The 19,381-nt window shown below is 47.6% G+C and overlaps 1 protein-coding gene across 1 annotated transcript in view; it reads right to left on the minus strand.

Annotated features, from left to right (window-relative positions):
- The window catches only part of rnf213b (ring finger protein 213b), a gene marked incomplete at its 5' end in the record, with an annotated part of 46,398 nt that overhangs the window by 7,260 nt on the left and 19,757 nt on the right, over positions 1–19,381 (minus strand). The window contains 26 exons of the mRNA XM_083904694.1: positions 1,115–1,218; positions 1,307–1,341; positions 1,412–1,493; positions 3,095–3,337; positions 3,640–3,741; positions 3,829–3,948; positions 4,399–4,589; positions 5,791–6,010; positions 6,096–6,207; positions 6,676–6,775; positions 6,901–7,046; positions 7,412–7,591; positions 7,675–7,775; positions 7,860–7,983; positions 9,273–9,460; positions 10,332–10,535; positions 10,633–10,808; positions 11,421–11,554; positions 11,931–12,119; positions 12,223–12,358; positions 13,196–13,390; positions 14,744–14,857; positions 14,934–15,046; positions 15,131–15,229; positions 15,322–15,458; positions 15,553–19,317. Coding sequence (XP_083760820.1) covers positions 1,115–1,218; positions 1,307–1,341; positions 1,412–1,493; positions 3,095–3,337; positions 3,640–3,741; positions 3,829–3,948; positions 4,399–4,589; positions 5,791–6,010; positions 6,096–6,207; positions 6,676–6,775; positions 6,901–7,046; positions 7,412–7,591; positions 7,675–7,775; positions 7,860–7,983; positions 9,273–9,460; positions 10,332–10,535; positions 10,633–10,808; positions 11,421–11,554; positions 11,931–12,119; positions 12,223–12,358; positions 13,196–13,390; positions 14,744–14,857; positions 14,934–15,046; positions 15,131–15,229; positions 15,322–15,458; positions 15,553–19,317 — 7,310 coding nt within the window. The remainder of the gene's footprint in view (positions 1–1,114; positions 1,219–1,306; positions 1,342–1,411; positions 1,494–3,094; positions 3,338–3,639; positions 3,742–3,828; positions 3,949–4,398; positions 4,590–5,790; positions 6,011–6,095; positions 6,208–6,675; positions 6,776–6,900; positions 7,047–7,411; positions 7,592–7,674; positions 7,776–7,859; positions 7,984–9,272; positions 9,461–10,331; positions 10,536–10,632; positions 10,809–11,420; positions 11,555–11,930; positions 12,120–12,222; positions 12,359–13,195; positions 13,391–14,743; positions 14,858–14,933; positions 15,047–15,130; positions 15,230–15,321; positions 15,459–15,552; positions 19,318–19,381) is intronic.

Below are 19,381 nucleotides of genomic sequence, written 5' to 3' on the forward strand. Positions count from 1 at the left end.
ACCAGTGATTTTAGCTCACAGGGACACAGGAGCTGCTGGTCCTCTGCTGCCTCGTGTGGTCACTTTGTGTCACTGAGTTAAGTCTAAAGTCAATATTTTAAAGCTGAAGAGTGAGTGACTTTGGTGCGGGAGAGTGAGTGACTTTGGTGTGAGAGTGAGTGACTTTGGTGTGGGAGAGTGAGTGACTTTGGTGTGAGAGAGTGAGTGACTTTGGTGCGGGAGAGTGAGTGAATTTGGTGTGGGAGAGTGAGTGACTTTGGTGTGTGAGAGTGAGTGACTTTGGTGCGGGAGAGTGAGTGACTTTGGTGCGGGAGAGTGAGTGACTTTGGTGTGAGAGAGTGAGTGACTTTGGTGTGTGAGAGTGAGTGACTTTGGTGCGGGAGAGTGAGTGACTTTGGTGTGGGAGAGTGAGTGACTTTGGTGCGGGAGAGTGAGTGACTTTGGTGCGGGAGAGTGAGTGACTTTGGTGTGAGAGAGTGAGTGACTTTGGTGTGTGAGAGTGAGTGACTTTGGTGCGGGAGAGTGAGTGACTTTGGTGCGGGAGAGTGAGTGACTTTGGTGTGAGAGAGTGAGTGACTTTGGTGTGGGAGAGTGAGTGACTTTGGTGTGAGAGTGAGTGACTTTGGTGTGGGAGAGTGAGTGACTTTGGTGTGAGAGAGTGAGTGACTTTGGTGCGGGAGAGTGAGTGAATTTGGTGTGGGAGAGTGAGTGACTTTGGTGTGTGAGAGTGAGTGACTTTGGTGCGGGAGAGTGAGTGACTTTGGTGCGGGAGAGTGAGTGACTTTGGTGTGAGAGAGTGAGTGACTTTGGTGTGTGAGAGTGAGTGACTTTGGTGCGGGAGAGTGAGTGACTTTGGTGCGGGAGAGTGAGTGACTTTGGTGTGAGAGAGTGAGTGAATTTGGTGTGGGAGAGTGAGTGACTTTGGTGCGGGAGAGTGAGTGACTTCGGTGCGGGAGAGTGAGTGACTTTGGTGTGGGAGAGTGAGTGACTTTGGTGTGAGAGAGTGAGTGACTTTGGTGTGAGAGAGTGAGTGGTTTACAACTGACGTAGCTTTTCTGAGCTGAATCTTTTACTAAGTTTCCTTTAAATTTGAACACAAACATTTTTACTTCACCTCGTCTGCGTTTGTTCAGTAAATCCAGCGACTGGCGCATGTTTTTCTCCACCAACAGGAAGTCCACAGTCCACACATCTGGACACGACGATCGGTCGACCACACTGTCAATCAAACGTCATGTGATCATTTACACGGATGATTTTATTATTCTCAGCGTTTCAGCAGCAAAAGAAAAGAGTGTTTTCGTACCTCACCCACAACACACACATGTCCGTTAGCGCAGGCTAGGAATGAAAAGAGAAACATGAGAGGTTTATGAAAATATGACATTAAAATAAGGATAAAATAACTCACTGTATGTGCGTAGTTTCTTCTCGCGCAGCCACTGTCGTGCTTCAGCGCTGTGGTCGTCGGGCATCGTCGGCAAAAATGCATTCTGGGAGGAAAATGTTCAAGAGTTCAACTGAAACACAGGCTTCACTCTGAGTCATCGCTCACCGTCTTATCACAAACATCAGCTAACAGGCTAACAGCGTCTTTAAGAACATGTTTTAACAACTTTTGGCACTTCTGGTGCTAGCTGTTAATGTTAGCATGCATCCTTAATAATGTATACTATAGTTCAGCATTATTTTAAATGTTATATTAGCATGATAGCACATAAATCACCTACTGAAGCTCACTCACAATGAAAACAAAATGGCTGCCGGGAAAGAGACACAAGGAAAAACTGATTTTTAGCCACTTAACTAAACAGTTAGCTCATAAAATCTACGTCAGATTAAGTCTACAATATCTACATCACCTGTTCACCTCTTTATTTCACTGTAAGACAGACTTTAACAACAGGAAACTGAAGTTTGTAAACCACTCACTCTCCCACACCAAAGTCACTCACTCTCTCACACCAAAGTCACTCATTCTCCCACACCAAAGTCCATAGAGAAAACCAGTGATTTTAACATCACAGCACACAGGAATTCTTTTTGCACTTCTGGTGCTAGCTATAAATGTTAGCATGCATCACTTATAACTTATACTATAGTTCAGAATTATGTTAAATTAGCATGTTAGCATATAAATCACTTACTTTGCAGCCTGACATACTCAACCTCAAGTGACTTTGGTGTGGGAGAGTGAGTGACTTTGGTGTGGGAGAGTGAGTGACTTTGATGTGGGAGAGTGAGTGACTTAGGTGTGGGAGAGTGAGTGACTTTGGTGTGGGAGAGTGAGTGACTTTGGTGTGTGAGAGTGAGTGACTGGTGTGGGAGAGTGAGTGACTGGTGTGAGAGAGTGAGTGACTTTGGTGTGGGAGAGTGAGTGACTTTGATGTGGGAGAGTGAGTGACTTTGGTCTGGGAGAGTGAGTGACTTTGGTCTGGGAGAGTGAGTGACTTTGGTGTGGGAGAGTGAGTGACTTTGGTGTGGGAGAGTGAGTGACTGGTGTGGGAGAGTGAGTGACTTTGGTGTGTGATTGTGAGTGACTTTGGTGTGTGATTGTGAGTGACTTTGGTGTGAGAGAGTGAGTGACTTTGGTGTGTGAGAGTGAGTGACTGGTGTGTGAGAGTGAGTGACTTTGATGTGGGAGAGTGAGTGACTTTCGTCTGGGAGAGTGAGTGACTTTGGTGTGGGAGAGTGAGTGACTTTGGTGTGTGAGAGTGAGTGACGTTGGTGTGTGAGAGTGAGTGACTTTGGTGTGTGAGAGTGAGTGACTTTGTTGTGAGAGAGTGAGTGACTTTGGCTTTGTGAGAGTGAGTGACTTTGGTGTGAGAGTGAGTGACTTTGGTGTGAGAGAGTGAGTGACTGGTGTGGGAGAGTGAGTGACTTTGGTGTGGGAGAGTGAGTGACTTTGGTGTGGGAGAGTGAGTGACTGGTGTGTCTTTAGTTAAGCGTCTTAAATCAGTTTTCCTTGCATCATTGCTAACAGTCATGTCTTTAGCTTAATGAAGCTTCTGTTTATAGTTTTCACTCTAATCGACCACACATTCAAACCAAAATAAAGACTAAAAGCACAGAGTAAATATCTAGAGTTCCTCACCGCGGCGTCCTGAGGCTGTGAGGCGATTTGATGGAGCGGCGACAGCAGCGGATTCTCACTCAACAGAACCGAGTCCAGATGAACCAGCAGCTCCAGGACGCTCTGTCTCTGCGGCGGCAGATTCTGGCTCAGGCCGAGACACGAGCCCACGCCACCGATCTGATTCACCATCAGCGACGAGCAGAAGCTCCTGAACTCTGCTGAGCCCACGTCTGTGAGCAGCTGCTGCAGCCTCGCCGTCTCCTGACAAACCAACACGCCTTTAAAACGCTGCGTTTACCGTCTCTGATCCTTCAAATGTGACTTTTCAAACACAATTGCCGACATTAAATCAATAAAAAAACATGTCATATTTGACTACACACATAAACGGCAAAAAAACGTTGGCTATTTTCACTTTTCAGTCTCAATATTTTCAGAATAACAGAGGAAAATGGGTCAAATTCAACGTAAAAAAAAAAATAATAATCAACATTTCAGGTTCAGGACGAGGTCAGAACAAAAACATGAAACCAAAGACGTGGTTTTCACGTGACATTGCTCACCTGTGTGGAGGGGCGTGTCCTGACGTCAGGTGACTTGTAGCGGCAGGTGATGTTTCTGAACAGAGCCAGAGCCACGAGGCCGATCTGAGAAGAACTCAGCGTCTGCACCAAGTTCATCAAATTCATCAGGTTTAGGTTTAGATTACGGATAATAAAATATTCTCGTCTCTAATCTCTGTGACCTCTGACCTGCACTTCTGTCCTGAAGGCGTCAAACCTGTTCTCCAGCAGAACCTGAGTGACGGCGTCTCTGACTGCGAGGTATTTCAGACCACAGCAGAGGAACTGGTCCACGGTCAGAGTCATCGTCTATGAGCAGGAAAAATGTATTATTATAAATTATATAATATTTATAATAATATCATTATAATATTCACATTTAAGAAGCTGAAAAATGACAGAAACGCGAAAATATTCACATTTAAGAAGCTGAAAAATGACAGAAACGTGAAAATATTCACATTTAAGAAGCTGAAAAATGACAGAAACGCGAAAATATTCACATTTAAGAAGCTGAAAAATGACAGAAACGCGAAAATATTCACATTTAAGAAGCTGAAAAATGACAGAAACGCAAAAATATTAACATTTAAGAAGCTGAAAAATGACAGAAACGCGAAAATATTCACATTTAAGAAGCTGAAAAATGTTATCCATTGAGCATTTGTGAAACAACACTGCCACCGCCTGGATAACCAGGTACATGACATCACGTTAACCAGAGGAAAATGTCTAACTGAGGCTTATTTGTGTCGTCACCTGAAGGCGGATGAGCTCCGCGGGGAAAACCCAGGTCCAGGTCGGGTTGTTCATCAGCGACAGAACACAGTCCAGACCAGAGAGTCTGTGCAGAGCTCTGAGCAGGTAAACCCTGAACCAGTCGTTAGCACAGTACTCACACACGGCCTTCACCTGCAGCAGGAACTCAGACTCCGCCTCCTCAACTCTACCTGCCAATCACACGCAAACAAACCTGCAGTTACAGCCTTTTGTCTGATTGAGTTTAAACTAAAGTGACAGTTAATAAAATCTACGTCAGTTTAAGTCTGCGACATCTTTGAGAACATGTTTTAACTTCTTTATCTCACTGTTAGACAGACTTTAACAACAGGAAACTGAAGTTTGTAAACCACTCACTCTCCCACACCAAAGTTACTCACTCTCTCACACCAAAGTCACTCACTCTCTCACACCAAAGTCACTCACTCTCCCACACCAAAGTCACTCACTCTCTCACACCAAAGTCACTCACTCTCCCACACCAAAGTCACTCACTCTCAAACACCAAAGTCACTCACTCTCACACACCAAAGTCACTCACTCTCCCACACCAAAGTCACTCACTCTCTCACACCAAAGTCACTCACTCTCACTCTTCCACACCAAAGTCACTCACTCTCACTCTTCCACACCAAAGTCACTCACTCTCTCACACCAAAGTCACTCACTCTCCCACACCAAAGTCACTCACTCTCCCACACCAAAGTCACTCACTCACTCTCCCACACCAAAGTCACTCACTCACTCTCCCACACCAAAGTCACTCACTCTCTCACACCAAAGTCACTCACTCTCTCACACCAAAGTCACTCACTCTCCCACACCATAGTCACTCACTCTCCCACACCAAAGTCACTCACTCTCCCACACCAAAGTCACTCACTCTCCCACACCAAAGTCACTCATTCTCCCGCACCAAAGTCACTCACTCTCCCACACCAAAGTCACTCACTCTCCCGCACCAAAGTCACTCACTCTCCCACACCAAAGTCACTCACTCTCCCACACCAAAGTCACTCACTCTCCCGCACCAAAGTCACTCACTCTCCCACACCAAAGTCACTCACCCTCTCACACCAAAGTCACTCACTCTCCCATACCAAAGTCACTCACTCTCACACCTAAGTCACTCACTCTCCCGCACCAAAGTCACTCACTCTCCTACACCAAAGTCACTCACTCTCCCGCACCAAAGTCACTCACTCTTCAGCTTTTAAAATATTGACTTTAGACTTAACTCAGTGACACAAAGTGACCACACGAGGCAGCAGAGGACCAGCAGCTCCTGTGTCCCTGTGAGCTAAAATCACTGGTTTTCTCTATGGACTTTGGTGTGGGAGAGTGAGTGTTGAACAGTGTTTCCTTGCTGACCTCCAGCAGAGATCTGGTCCAGGATGCTCGCGGCCGTGTTCATGCAGATTCTCAGTCTTCCGACACTGAGCAGGAACTCAGCCGGTTCCTCTCGACGGTCCGGCGCTCGTTTCCTGGCGATCCGGCTCAGGAAGCTAGCGTCTCCTCGCCGTTGTTGTTGTTGTTGTTGTTGTTCTCCGCTCTCGTTGGCTTCTCTCGCTCTTGAACACAGCAGAGAATCCTGGGAAGGAACGATGAACGTGGACGTTAGGAAAGGAAGGTGAAAGAGGTTTAGAGCGATGTGACGAGGAAAAGATGGAAAATACCTGCAGACAGTTGACAAACAGCAGGTAGAGCTCAGTGTGGTCTTCATGGTCCAGAAGGTTCTCCTCCAGGTTCTTCATGTAGCTCTCAATGTGACCTTTAGCCTGGTCAAAACTGACACATGTAGCACAGTTAGCACAGTTTAGCAGTTCAGCACAGTTTACCACTTAGCAGTTTAGCACAGCTTAGCACAGTTAGCACAGTTTACCACAATTTAGCAGTTTAGCATAGTTTAGCCGTTTATCACAATTTACCACAGTTTAGAAGTTTACCATAATTTAAGCAGTTTAGCACAGCTTAGCACAGGTTACCACAGTTTACCACAATTTAGCAGTTTAGCACAGTTTAGCAATTGAAGGAATTATTATTTTTCTCTCACGGAATCTGAAATTTGACCTCCTAAACGTTCGTGAAAATGCGCGGAAATTGCTACGTGAACCAGAACTGGCAAAGACTTCAATAAAATAATGGAATTGTGAAGAATTGCCTAAAGACGAATGAAATGAAGCTGTGAGGCTGCAGTACCACAGACAGACAGAGAGGGGGCGACAGAGAGCAGCACTGAAGCGAAACAAGCTGTACCTGTTCTGCAGCAGGAGTTTGGGGAGCACAGATCTGACCACTGGACTGTTGTCCACACACTCCAGGAAGGGGGTGAGGTCTCTGGTCCTGTACACGCCCCCTGCAGATATATGCAAATATATGCAAATAAGTAAATACATCAATCAGTAAATAAATAAATAAATAAAGGTGGACCAGGTCTGGCTTCTCCCACACGAGGTCAGCCCACGACTCTTCTTCACTGACCGTGAGCAGAGACGAGTAACGAGAAGAGCAGCGTGACCACGCCCTCTTCAGGCCGCCGCCGCTCGCACAGACAGAAGCGCGACACCACCTCCAGGAAGAAGGCGTTACAGCAGGTCCTGATGTTAGCGTGATGCTGCAGGGACGTCCTGACACACACACACACACACTGTGAGTCACACCATCCTCTAAACCACTCACTCTCCCACACCAAAGTCCATAGAGAAAACCAGTGACTTTGGTGTGTGAGAGTGAGTGACTTTGGTGTGAGAGAGTGAGTGACTTTGGTGTGGGAGAGTGAGTGACTTTGGTGTGTGAGAGTGAGTGACTTTGGTGTGGGAGAGTGAGTGACTTTGGTGTGGGAGAGTGAGTGACTTTGGTGTGGGAGAGTGAGTGGTTTACTTAAGCTATTCAAGATTTAAACTGATGTAGATTTTGTTGATTAAAAACTACTAAAGACTAAAATCCCCTCGTGTCTCTGCGATGTCGTTTCCGCGGTTTCTGACCGACTCACTTGACGGCGTCAGAAACGGCGGGAGTGAAATCCTGGGGCAGATCAGCTCGACAGGTCGGACAGGAGTGTCTGTGCGGCTGCAGACTGAGCTGCAGACACGGCAGACAGAAGACGTGTCCGCACGGCAGGACGGACGGCTCTGTGAGCTCCAGCAAGCAAACTGGACAGGAAACGCCAAACCTAGAGCAGAACGCACGACATCATCATCATCATCATCATCGAGCCTTCAGCATGTGTGTGTGTGTGTGTGTGTCCACTCTGACCTCAGGTCTCGGCCGATGCACTCGCCGTGGAGAGAGTTGAGGACACGGATCAGCTGCTCCAGCGTGTCCACGCTACGTACGTCGGGCGACTCCTGCATCAGCTGAAGAAGAAGAAGAAGAAGAGAATCGCGTGACAATTGTGCTCAATCACGTGGACGCGGTGGATCAGCGGTGAGCGGACGTACGTTCATGAGCAGGTTACAGTGTCTCAGAGTCACTTCTTTCAACCGCACGTCGCTCTGATGTCGTGCGTCAAAAACCACGTGTTGGATGAAAGACGCGACCGCCAGCATCCCGTCCCACAGCGTCCTGAAGGAAACGAAGTATAAGAAATATTAGTGCTGGGCACGAGGCTGACGCTGGACGCGTTTCCATGACAACGGACCGGAAAAAGACGCACATGACGTCATGTTTACGTGCTGCGACACTTTGGCGCCGTTAGCTACGTTAGCTCCTTTGGCGCCGTTAGCTGTGTTAGCTCTTTTGCCGCCGTTAGCTACATTAGCTCCTTTGGCACCGTTAGCTGCATTAGCTCCTTTAGCTGCGTTTGCTCCTGTGGCGCCATTAGCTGCGTTAGCTCCTTTGGCGCCGTTAGCTAAATTAGCTCATTTGGCGCCGTTAGCTAACTTAGCTCCAGTGGTGGCGTTAGCTGCGTTATGCTCCTTTGGTGCCGTTAGCTGCATTAGCTACTTTGGTGCCGTTAGCTAAATTAGCTCTGTTGGCACCGTTAGCTCCTTTAGTGGTGTTAGCTATGTTAGCTCCTTTAGCGCCATTAGCTATGTTGGCTCCTTTAGTTCCGTTAGCTGAGTTAGCTCCTTTAGTGTGGTTAGCTAACTTAGCTCCATTGGTGCTGTTAGCTGCGTTAGCTCCTTTGGTGCTGTTAGCTAAATTAGCTCCGTTGGCCCTGTTAGCTCCTTTAATGGCGTTAGCTATATTGGCTCCTTTAGTGCCGTTAGTGGAGTTAGCTCCGTTGGCGCCGTTAGCTCCTTTAGTGCCGTTAGCTATGTTGGCTCCTTTAGTGCCAACAGATGCGTTAGCTCCTTAAGCGCAGATTAGCGCAAATTAGCTGTGTTAGCTCCTTTGGTGCCGTTAGCTAAATTAGCTCTTTTGGCACCGTTAGCTGCATTAGCTCCTTTAGCGCACCGACAGTGGAACTGGAGCAGTCTGTACTGCGTATGTGTGCCTCTGTGTGTGACTGTTTTTAAACTTCAGCGTTACTTTAGGGACTCATTTTAACAATCAGGAGTCACGCACATCTTTTTCTGGTCAGTCGTCATGGAAACGCACGTTAACGTGTTAGCACGCCCAGCGCTAATAAATATAATAAATACTAAGGTATAAATTCAGCTTAATCAAGAAAAGGAAGACTAACGCACGGGTGAATGAACTATCACAGACTGCTGTGTGTGTGTGTGTGTGTGTGCGTGTGTGTGCACGCGTGTGTGTGTGAGAAAATATAGGAAATTCTAAAGCCATAAATTCAGCTTCATTAAATAAACTCATTTAAAGTAAATATTTGTCAGTCTAATTTTCCGACCAAGCTTACTTTTCTTACAGTAAGAATACGTGTGGCTGTTGATTGACAGGTGCGCGCTCACCTGATGGCGTCCAGGTGTTGCCGTACGCTCGCGCTGCACAGGTTTCTGTATCTGTGAGCGAACGCTCGGTCGAGACACGGCTGCAGGAAGTCCACGCGCCTCACGAAACACTCGCAGTCCTGCAGCGACGCCACGCTCAGCAGCTTCGTCTGCTCCACGCACACACCCAGCGCTAAGATGTCCTCCACCTGCAGGGGGCGCACAGCGCTGCGGGTGAGACGAGACAGGCTCCTCCCACATTCATCTGATACGTACACTGCGTTATTATACTGAACGGAGAAAACACGGAGGGAACGGCAGAAAAGAGCGTTTACGTCCTGCGTCGACAGCCATTTTGTTTTCTCTGAGAATGAGGTTCAGTGTCTCAGGCAGCAAAGTAGGTGATTTATATGCTAACATGCTAATGTAGCAGTTAAAAAATAATGCTGAAGTATAGCATTAGTTATTAGGGAAGCATGCTAACATTAGCAGCTAGCACCAGAGGTGACACAACAACTCCTGTGTGCTGTGATGCTAAAATCACTGGTTTTCTCTATGGGCTTTGGTGTGGGAGAGTGAGTGGTTTACAAACTTCAGTTTCCTGTTGTTAAAGTCTGTCTAACAGTGAAATAAAGACGTGAACGTGTTCTTAAGACATCGTAGACTTAAACGTAGATTTTATGAGCTAACTCTTTAGCTAAGTGGCTAAAAATCAGTTTTTTCCTTGTGTCTCTTTCCCAGCAGCCATTTTGTTTTTCACTGAGATTGAGGTTAAGTTTATCAGGCTGCAAAGTAGGTGATATATGCTAATATGCTAATATAACATTTAAAATAATGCTGAACTATAGTATTAGTTATTATGGATGCATGCTAATATTAGCAGCTAGCACCAGAGATGACACAACAGCTCCTGTGAACTCCTGTGAACTCCTGTGAGCTAAAATCACTGATTTTCTCTATGGGCTTTGGTGTGGGAGCGTGAGTGGTTTACAAACTTCAGTGTCCTGTTGTTAAAGTCTGTCTACCAGTGAAGATAAAGACGTGAAAAACATGTTCTAAAAGATATTTTCTCTCTCTCACCATTTCCTCTGGCTCCGTCTTTAGCGCCCCCTGCAGGACGTCAGCAGGCAGGTGAGGCTGCAGCTGGAACACGTGGCAGAGAGTTTCCAACCTGCAGGCGAAATGTTTGGCGGCGGCCGTGATCCAGGCCGGAGAGAGGTCGGGGGCGGAGCCAACGCAGGCCTGAAGCTCCGCGACGCAGCCCAGCACGGCCCGGGACAACACCTGTGCGCGTAGAGCCGGCGTTAGCACGTTAGCTCGTATACGTTTGTATTGATTCCACCTCAGATCTCGGGCGTGTCGCTGTTAAAGTGTGACGTACCTGGAGCTCCTGCTCTGATCCGATGTTCAGAGAAAGCAGCAGGAAGTCGTGAAGGTAGAGACGAGCGAACTCTGAGAGCTGCTGCTCCGAGAGCTTCTGGAGGTGAACGGCGAGTCTGCTGCTGCTGAAGGAGCTCAACAACTGGACTATCCTCTCTGTGGCGCCCTCTGTAGTCACTACGCAACAGGACGTATATATACACGTATATAAATATATACTAGTGCTGTCAAACATTAACGCGTCAACGCCGTTTAATGGCGTAAAAGTTTCCATGAAGACTGACCGGAAAGAGACGCGCGTGACGTCATGTTTACGTGACTCACGATCGTTAAAATGAGTCTCTAAAGTTAGCGCTAAACTTTAAAAAACAGAGGCACACGTACGCAGTACACATGTACGCTAACGTTATTTGTTTCCGTTTAATAAACAGATCGCTCCAGTTCCACTGTAGGCTAACGCTAACCGGCGCTAAAAGGCGCTAACGGAGCTAACTGGTAAACGGTGCCTGGACTCCGGTGTCGCGGCACGTAAACATGACGTCATGCACGTCTTTTTCCGATAAGTCATCATGGAAACGCGCGCTAACCTTTTGCAAAACACTAATATTTACATATAAATATATATATATATATATATATATATATATATATATATATATATATATATAAATACATATATATATATATATATATATATATATATATATATATATAAATACATATATATATATATATAAATACATATATTAAAATGTAAAAAAATTTCATTCATAAAACAAAAAAAACAACCTGGTATAAACTCAGACTCCTCCCACAGGTTCTCCAGGTGCATTCTGAAGAGCCAGCTGAAGGGGGCAGCGCAGGGCTTTTCTCGGCCGTCCAACATGAAGTGATGCTGCGCGAGCACTTCCTGCTCTGACTCGCTGTAAAACACAACAACACCAGTGCGTACAGAGAACTTTACCATCTGATAGAGACGTGATCTTCATCCCTCTGGATCGGTGAAGACCAGATCGACACATCTGGACTTATTCAACTCGGACTGAACCACTCTAGATTTAAAATGGCGGCCAAATCCAAAATGTGGATCAGATCCGTCGGTTATTTTTACACTTTTGCACATTGGCTCAGATTCTCAGTAACAGTGAATCCACGAAAGATCCACGAAAAATCCACACTGATCCGTCAAAAAACTGCAGACAGGAAGTTGCTAAGAGGAAGACAAACCTACGAAATAAAGCCACGCTCGTGAAAACAGAACATCCCCAAATCTGACTTGTGTTGTTGTAAGTGAAGTACCTGGATTGGTGAAGAGGTTTCAGGTCTAAGACCTGCGAGTCTGCCATGACGTCCAGCCACAGTGAGACCAAACCGCGGCTCAGTCTCTGCTCAGAGAGCAGCTCCAGATTAGCGTAGCGGTCCACGACCTCCAACACGCCGGCCAGGACGGGGACGACGGTGGCCTGAAGACGGCGCCACAGAGCGCGTCTGCCAGGGAAAAAAAGACAGAACGATACGTACGTTTACCGTAGGGTCAGAGTGCAGGAGTCCTCAGAGACAGGAAGTGGTCTCGGTTTTCCCCCTTTCTCACCTCAGAGTTCCCGCCTCCTGCAGAGACGCTCGTTTCTTGGCTTCCTTGTGAACCCACTGCTCTGCAGAGAACATCTGCTCTTCTCTCTGAGCCAGAACTTCAGCCAGTCTGCTCATCATCACCGTCTGGAAGTCGGCTGCGATCGAGAGGAGAGGTTTTTTTACGTCAGAGACGAATGACGACCGACATCAGCAGCTCACGGTTCTGGAGCTGTGACCACACACCACGGTTTGATACATGCCACAATTTATTTAAAGGTGAAGTAAGTAGTTTGTAGTGCCATCTGGAGGAGAGGCTGAAATTTACAACAAAGAACTGCTCCTCTGCTCACCCCCTCCCTTCCCTGAGCGCTACAGTATCCTCAGAGGGTCAAACGTCGTCCTCGTCGTCTTTCTCCGCGTCAGCAGATGAGGTTCTAGTATTTATTCAGATATATATAAGTGTGTCTTTTGTGTATATCGCGTTAGCTCCGTCAGTGGAGGCGGGGCTTCCCGCTACAAGTAAAGCGACGCTTGATTTGTTCTCTCGCGTTTGTCCTTACAGGCTCCGGTAGAAACATGGCGTCTCGCTGCTATAATAATAATAAATTCAGTGTAAAAAAAAGTAGATGTCTCAAAAAATTCGGTTGCAAAAAATTCAATGTCTCAAAAAATTTCGTTGCAAAAAATTCAGTCACAAAAAATTCAGTTGCAAAAAATTCAGTCGCAAAAAATTCACTTGCAAAAACATCAGTTAATATCCGGGTCACCAGAGAGAAGCAATGGATCCCTTTGACAGCCCTAATTTATATATAACCAAGTAATATTTCTGTTACCATATATTTACTGGGTCAATAGCTAGTAATTGGGGGCTGTAGCTACCTGCTTATTACCAGCTTATAACACAATAATACACTAAAATCCACCATATAGAAACCAGGTAAATACGCAGTATTTTTGTTTACACTTTGAGAACCAATGCTGTAGATATTTACCTGCCGTCTGACCGTGACCACTTCCCAGGAGACTCAGGAGGACGTGAATGCGCCTCACGCTTCTGGAGGTCACAGCGCTGGAGTCTCTCAGCAAACCCACTGCTTTCTGAAGACAGGACGTCACCAAGGAGACGCCGCGGAGCGTCGCTCTGTCCGTCTGCGTCTCATTCGCTTCTCTGTCGTCCTGCTGCTTCGCTGAGGATCGACGAATAAAACACTTTATTGAACAGGAACTGTTGTCAATTGCAATTCCTCACTTAACCCTCGAACTTAAAGGCGCCATATGTAAGAATGTGGCCAAAAACGGTTACTACGTTCAAATTCAAAACACCGAGGTCTTTTAGGTTTCGTTTTTCTGACGTAACTGGTTCAACCCGTGGTTGCTCGGCAGCTGAGACTCTACTGACTGCAGTGATTGGTAGACGGCGGTAGGTGGCGCCACATGACGCTAAAACATGATTTCAAAACATAAACATGATTTGCAGTTTGCAAAATATTATTTTTAATGCAAATATTTTGTCTGTACTGTTGTTGTTGGTGAGTTCAGTTTGTTATGAACATTATTCCTGAGTCTCTGTGACATATTAATAGGATTTTATCATTTATTACATAATGCACCTTTAATCATCAATCTCAAAAGTGAGGCCAAGTTTAAGGGCTGTATCGCCCCCAATATTGAGATTTTCCAAGATCACCATTGGGAGCAAGGGCTACCCAGAATGCATTGCGTGTTTTGACAGAACAAAGATGGCGCCGAAAGCTACAAATCAAATGAAATGATGAAAACCATTGTATTACCTTAGTTTAGGCCCATATTATGGATTAATGACGTCATTGTTGCCTAACATTTATTTTTATTTTACGATCTTTTGTCAATAGTCGGCCGGTGCGGACAAGTACGGTGGCCCGGAGGTGCAAAACACAAACGCAAATCACAAAACACAACACAAATCAAAAACACAAACGCAAATCACAAACGAAATTCAAAAACACAAACGCAAATCAAAAAACAGAAAAACATTACCTCAAAACAGAAACACAAATCATGCAACGCAAACACAAAAGCAGAAAACACGAAATCATTGACTCACTTCAGCTCACTCAGTGTTTTCGGGTTTTCTGCTTTCGTGTTTGCGTTGCGTGATTTGCGTTTGTGTTTTGCACCTCAGGGCCACCGTAGACAAGCGATGGTTGGTTTGCTATGGTTTACTTTTCAATAAGTCGTGGTGTGTGGTAACTGTCAGCTGAATATTTGTATGAGTATCATCTTATAACTAACTGACAACCTAATAACTTGACTGACAAACGGATCAGAATAAATAATCCTGACATAAATGTCTTCTTCTTCTTCTTCTTTTTTGGAGTTGACAGACTGGACGCAGCTTTTTTGGCGTTATTCTGCCCCCTACAGTCTGAAGACGTATCTGCATTTAAGGGGTGTCCCATTTCTAAGTGACAAAATAACCCTCAACACTTGCTTTTGAGGCCAGTTAAGATTGAGGGTTGAGATAGGAATTGGAATTGGCCCTTGCCGTCCACCGTCTCTACCTGGCGGTGCAGGGTGGATCAGGTCGCTGACTAGCGTTCCACAGAAGAGCGACAGGTTCAGACTCATGTCCGCCGAATCCCTCAGGTCGTCAATGTGCACCGACTGCCAAACTCCTTGAATGTGCGAAAGATACGAGTTCAGATCTTGAAAATCGCAGCGGCAAACATCACGCACTCACAGTACTCGCACCTCCTTGGAACCCGATGTACTGAGAACGGCTCGGGATCCTGGAAACCTTCACGATAAACATCACCCAACAGGTCTGAGCCTCCAGCGACGTCAGGTAGTTCATGGTGCAGTATCTGTATCACACACAGACGTCAGAGATGGCCTGTCCGTGCACACACACACACACACACACACACACACACGCGCTGACATCTTACTTTGCTGATGCTATGAGCGCGTCGCTGCACTGAGATTCCTCGAGGTCCATCTGAATGAACAGGATGTTCAGAGAGTGACCGGCGCCTCGGAGAAAACCTCTGGTGCAGGAAAGAGAGTGAGATGGATGATGATTGAAAAGAAGGTGGAGGTTTTTCAGGACTCAAATCTGACAGAATATAATGATAGTTACCGTATTGCGTTGCAGAATGACACTTCAGTGTCAAACTGGTGCAGCGAGATCAGGAGAATCCGCTCCATTTGCAGTCCGAGAGCGTGAGCTACGACCTTGACGTCTGATCTGGTGAACAAGCTGGAGAACGTGGTGATCTGTCGTCAACAACAACAACAACAACACAGCAGTGTCAAATATTTGTAGGGAAACGATTCAAACAAAGTGACGACGACGTGGTCTTTGGCTCACCTCGAGGAAGTTGCTCGGTCCCTGAGTCTCGCTCAGGCGGCGTTGGAGGAAATCTCTGAGCGAGTGATGATGCTGCTGCTGGAAGTAAACGCTCTGGAGCTTCTCTTCCTCCTGGTTTAAAGCTGAAAACTTCAGCCTCATCACGGCGTCAGGGGTCGCACAGTTCAACAAGAGACATTTAGCCGCATCGAAAACTTCCCCTTCCTCATCTTCCTCGCCGGTCCCAATGCTGTTTTCTACCTCCATAGGTTCTTGACTTTCAGACAGGACTGTGGTCTCCTCGGCACACATCTCAGTGGATTCTTCATCATTCTTCACCACTGACTCACTCTCAGCAACGTCCATGTCCACTGGAGCACCCGAGTGACCAGGTGCCTCTTCGAGTCCGTGAGATTTGGACTCGTGTTCGTCCAGAGAATCCCGTCTCCCAACTTTCTGTGCTCTCCTTTCCAGCGCTTGCAAGAGAGCGCTGGCACAGGCGTCGTCATGAAAGCCAACGAAAACCTCCGACGGCACAAAACCCTCCGCCGCCTCGCCGGAGAATTCCTTCACCCACTGCTTCAGTTTGTGGAGAACCCTGCGTTGCCACGGCTCCAGGTCAGTGCTCCTGTCCAGCCTGTGCTTCTCCAGTCTGTTGATGAGGGGCACGGGGAACTGCTCGTAGACCTTCTTCTGGTCCTCCACCACCACAAGTCTGAAGTTTGTGTGGACCCGACATTTAACCCTGTGGGAGCCCAGACCCAGATCCACGTACTGCTGCTTACTGAGGTAAACATAGTACTGGTTCAACGCATCGTACAGGCTTTCATAAAGATTCTGCATGTTGAGGAGGACGACCGTGCGGCCAGTTTCCATGCACGTTTTGACGCGGTTCACGTTGCGGCAGATCTGTGCATATTCCTGGTCCTTTGGGAATCCCGAGCCAAAGACGATCTCGGGCTGTATTCGCTCTCCTTTGGCGAAGACTTGCTGCTGGAGGATGTGCAGCGCTGCGTTGTTGGTCGTCAGCAACAGGAGGTAACGGCTCTCGCGGTCGGCGTCGTGATCGAGATTCTTTCGCACCATTTGCAAGGTGCTCGGTCTGGGAATTTCTGCAAGGCTCTGGAAAACCTCTTGGAAAAATACGACAGGGTCAAAAGTATCTGGCTGTCCACTGAAGTTACACAAGATGGCCTCCACCAACTGCCCACTGTCTGGCTCCTCTTGTGTGGACTTGACTGTGGCAAAGAGCATCTTGATGAGGCTGTAATAATCCCTCAGACCAAAAAACTGATTCTTTGAGGTCTGATTACAGATGTTCAGGAAGGCCTTTGCCAACGGTTGGAAGAGGTGTGCGATTTTCAGGAGGATCTGACTGGAGGACGAGCAGATCCCCTTGGCAGTTTCCACAAGTTCATCCTCGCTCGGATCCCACCTGGACACAAATATTCCTCTGTTCATCTTCGCCGGGTCGAGAGCCCAGTTAGAGATGCCGACAAAGCCCACCTTCATGTGCGGATCTGGCTCGTCGTTGTCAACGCAGCCGTCCTCCAGAAGTGGATGAAGCGTCTTCAGCGGCATCTGAGGAGAATCCTCTGCGAGTCCGATCTCGTCGAGCACCACCACCGACACGTATTCGTCCATGTTTTTGTCCTTCTGAAAGCGAGCGCAGGTCCTGAACGTTGCTATGATGCCCTCTGGGCTCGAGTGAGGGCTGCACTGGAAGGAGACCATGTGAACCTGCTTGAGCTTCTTGAAAAGGTCACAGTGCGAGTTCTGGCCCTGCATGGCGTCAGCGACCACTGTTTTAGCAAGTGACTTGGAGCTTCCTGGTTTACCGACCAGAAAGAGTGGGATCTTCATCTCAATGCAAACCACCATGAGAAAGACGTTTTCTTTCAGCGCAAGGTTTTTGGCTATGGTCTCTCTGGTCTGTACGTTCCGCAGGAGGAAATCCTGACGGGACGACAGGACTTCCTGCAGTGCTGCTGCAGAGCAGAGAGGCTCTGGAAAGTGCCCGCAAATGACAGAAAGGTACTCGTCTTTGGACGCCAGAGAAGGGCAGTAGCAGACGCCGACTGCGAGAATCAGGCACCTCAGTGTTTTGGAGGTCTCACCGAGGCCGGAGCAGTCGTCGAAGAGGATCTGGCTATGCTGGTAAAACCAGAGGAGCACTTTCACCGACCTCTCCACGTCCCTGAGACTCACAAAACTGCACTCGTTTTCCCGACTTCGCATGTATCTCTGGGAGGCTGCCAACACGTCTGAGATGGTCTCCTTGCAGGCCACGGGCAAAGAATGGTCAGCAACCGTCTTCTGGACAATCTGTTTAATGTAGGAGAGCTCGGTTAAATCGCTCAGCTGACCAAAGTCCCACACCAAAGAAGCCATGCTCGGTGGCAGAGGCTGAACTCGGTACACCAGCTGTCTCAGCGGGACTCTGCCCAGACGATCGTCCGTCTCGTCGGCTTTCACCCTGTATCCTAATCCCGCTCGTTCCAGTCGTTGCACCATTTCAGGCGAGTGTTTCCTGTAAGGATTGCAAGCGGCTATTATCTGTAAGCCGCTGTCGGCTGTCAGGGGTTTCCCTCGCACCGACCGGTCGCAGAGGATCTCCTTGATGGCAAAAACCGCCTCGGTGGTGTTGGCTTCATCCAGGAACAAAATGGTGTCCAGATTGTGGATTCTGCGGTTCTCCTCGGCGAGCACCTCCGCCGTCTTTACTTTTCTGTAGAGCATCTCCGCTGTGGTGCCGCCGTGAACCTTGACAAGAACCATGTTCTCAACTGGTCTCTCTTGCCTCTGCAGAGCACACAGGAATCTGACCAGCCTGGTTTTGCCACAGCCAGTCTCGCCCATGATGACGACTGGGATTCCACATCGAAATCTCATGTTTATGGCCAGCATCTTCATCACGTTGTCGGCGGTGAGTTCATACGTCGGGTCGGGGTCAAACGCGTCGTCCTCCATCCCTTTGTTCGCACCAACAACACACGAAATCCTTCTGATTTTGTCTCGACGGCCCAACTGATTAAAGTCCTCGGTCAGCGAGATCCTCTGCCTTTCCAAATCCTCAAACAGTCTTTGTGACATCACATCCTCTATCAGGACTTTACCGCTGAGAGAATCCACTGCACAGAGTTTGTTTCGCAGTGTCTTCACGTTAAAGCCCAGGAAAGACATCGAGAATCGGTCTGCGTTAAAGAAAATGTACGGATGAGACTCGTTTTCCCAGCGCTTTCGAATCGTCAGACAAGCGAGAAGGTCGTCGTCGTCGTCGTCTTCCGCGCTGTTTTCAAAGCGCACCGCGGGGCTTTGGTCTGACGCGCTCAGAGACGGTGAAGCGAAATCTCTTGCCATTCGAATCATGAACTTCACAATGAAGCCCTTAAAACCAGGCAGCTGGTCCGCCAGAAAATCTGGATCGCAGAAAACCGAGTTCTCGCAGTCTTTCAGCTGCACGTTGAGGAACCACGAGAAGTTCTTTAGCTCGGCCCAGGATGGATCGTTCAATCCGCAGTAGAGCAAGAAGTACTGGAGGCAGTCATCGGGATCCCCCGTTCTGGATCCTTCATCGTACTTGAAACGATCCAGGTTGTGTTGGTTGTGGTAGAGCTTTAGGTATTGGTACGGTCTTTGAATGCCCTCGCTGCAGAACTCACGCTCGTCCATGAGTGGATCAAACGTCTGTCCTTTAAAAACACTCTGGTTTTGCAGCAGCTGTTTGACCTCTTTTGGAGGTCGACAGCGGACGGTGGGCAGAACGTCCAGAAGTCCACAACTGATCTGTGGGAGCAACACATTAGACCACAGAGGGATGTCAGCAAACTTTAACGGTTACCCAGTTTCT

Source organism: Microchirus variegatus (genome assembly GCF_963457635.1).
Source record: "Microchirus variegatus genome assembly, chromosome: 18".
Taxonomy (NCBI): domain Eukaryota; kingdom Metazoa; phylum Chordata; class Actinopteri; order Pleuronectiformes; family Soleidae; genus Microchirus; species Microchirus variegatus.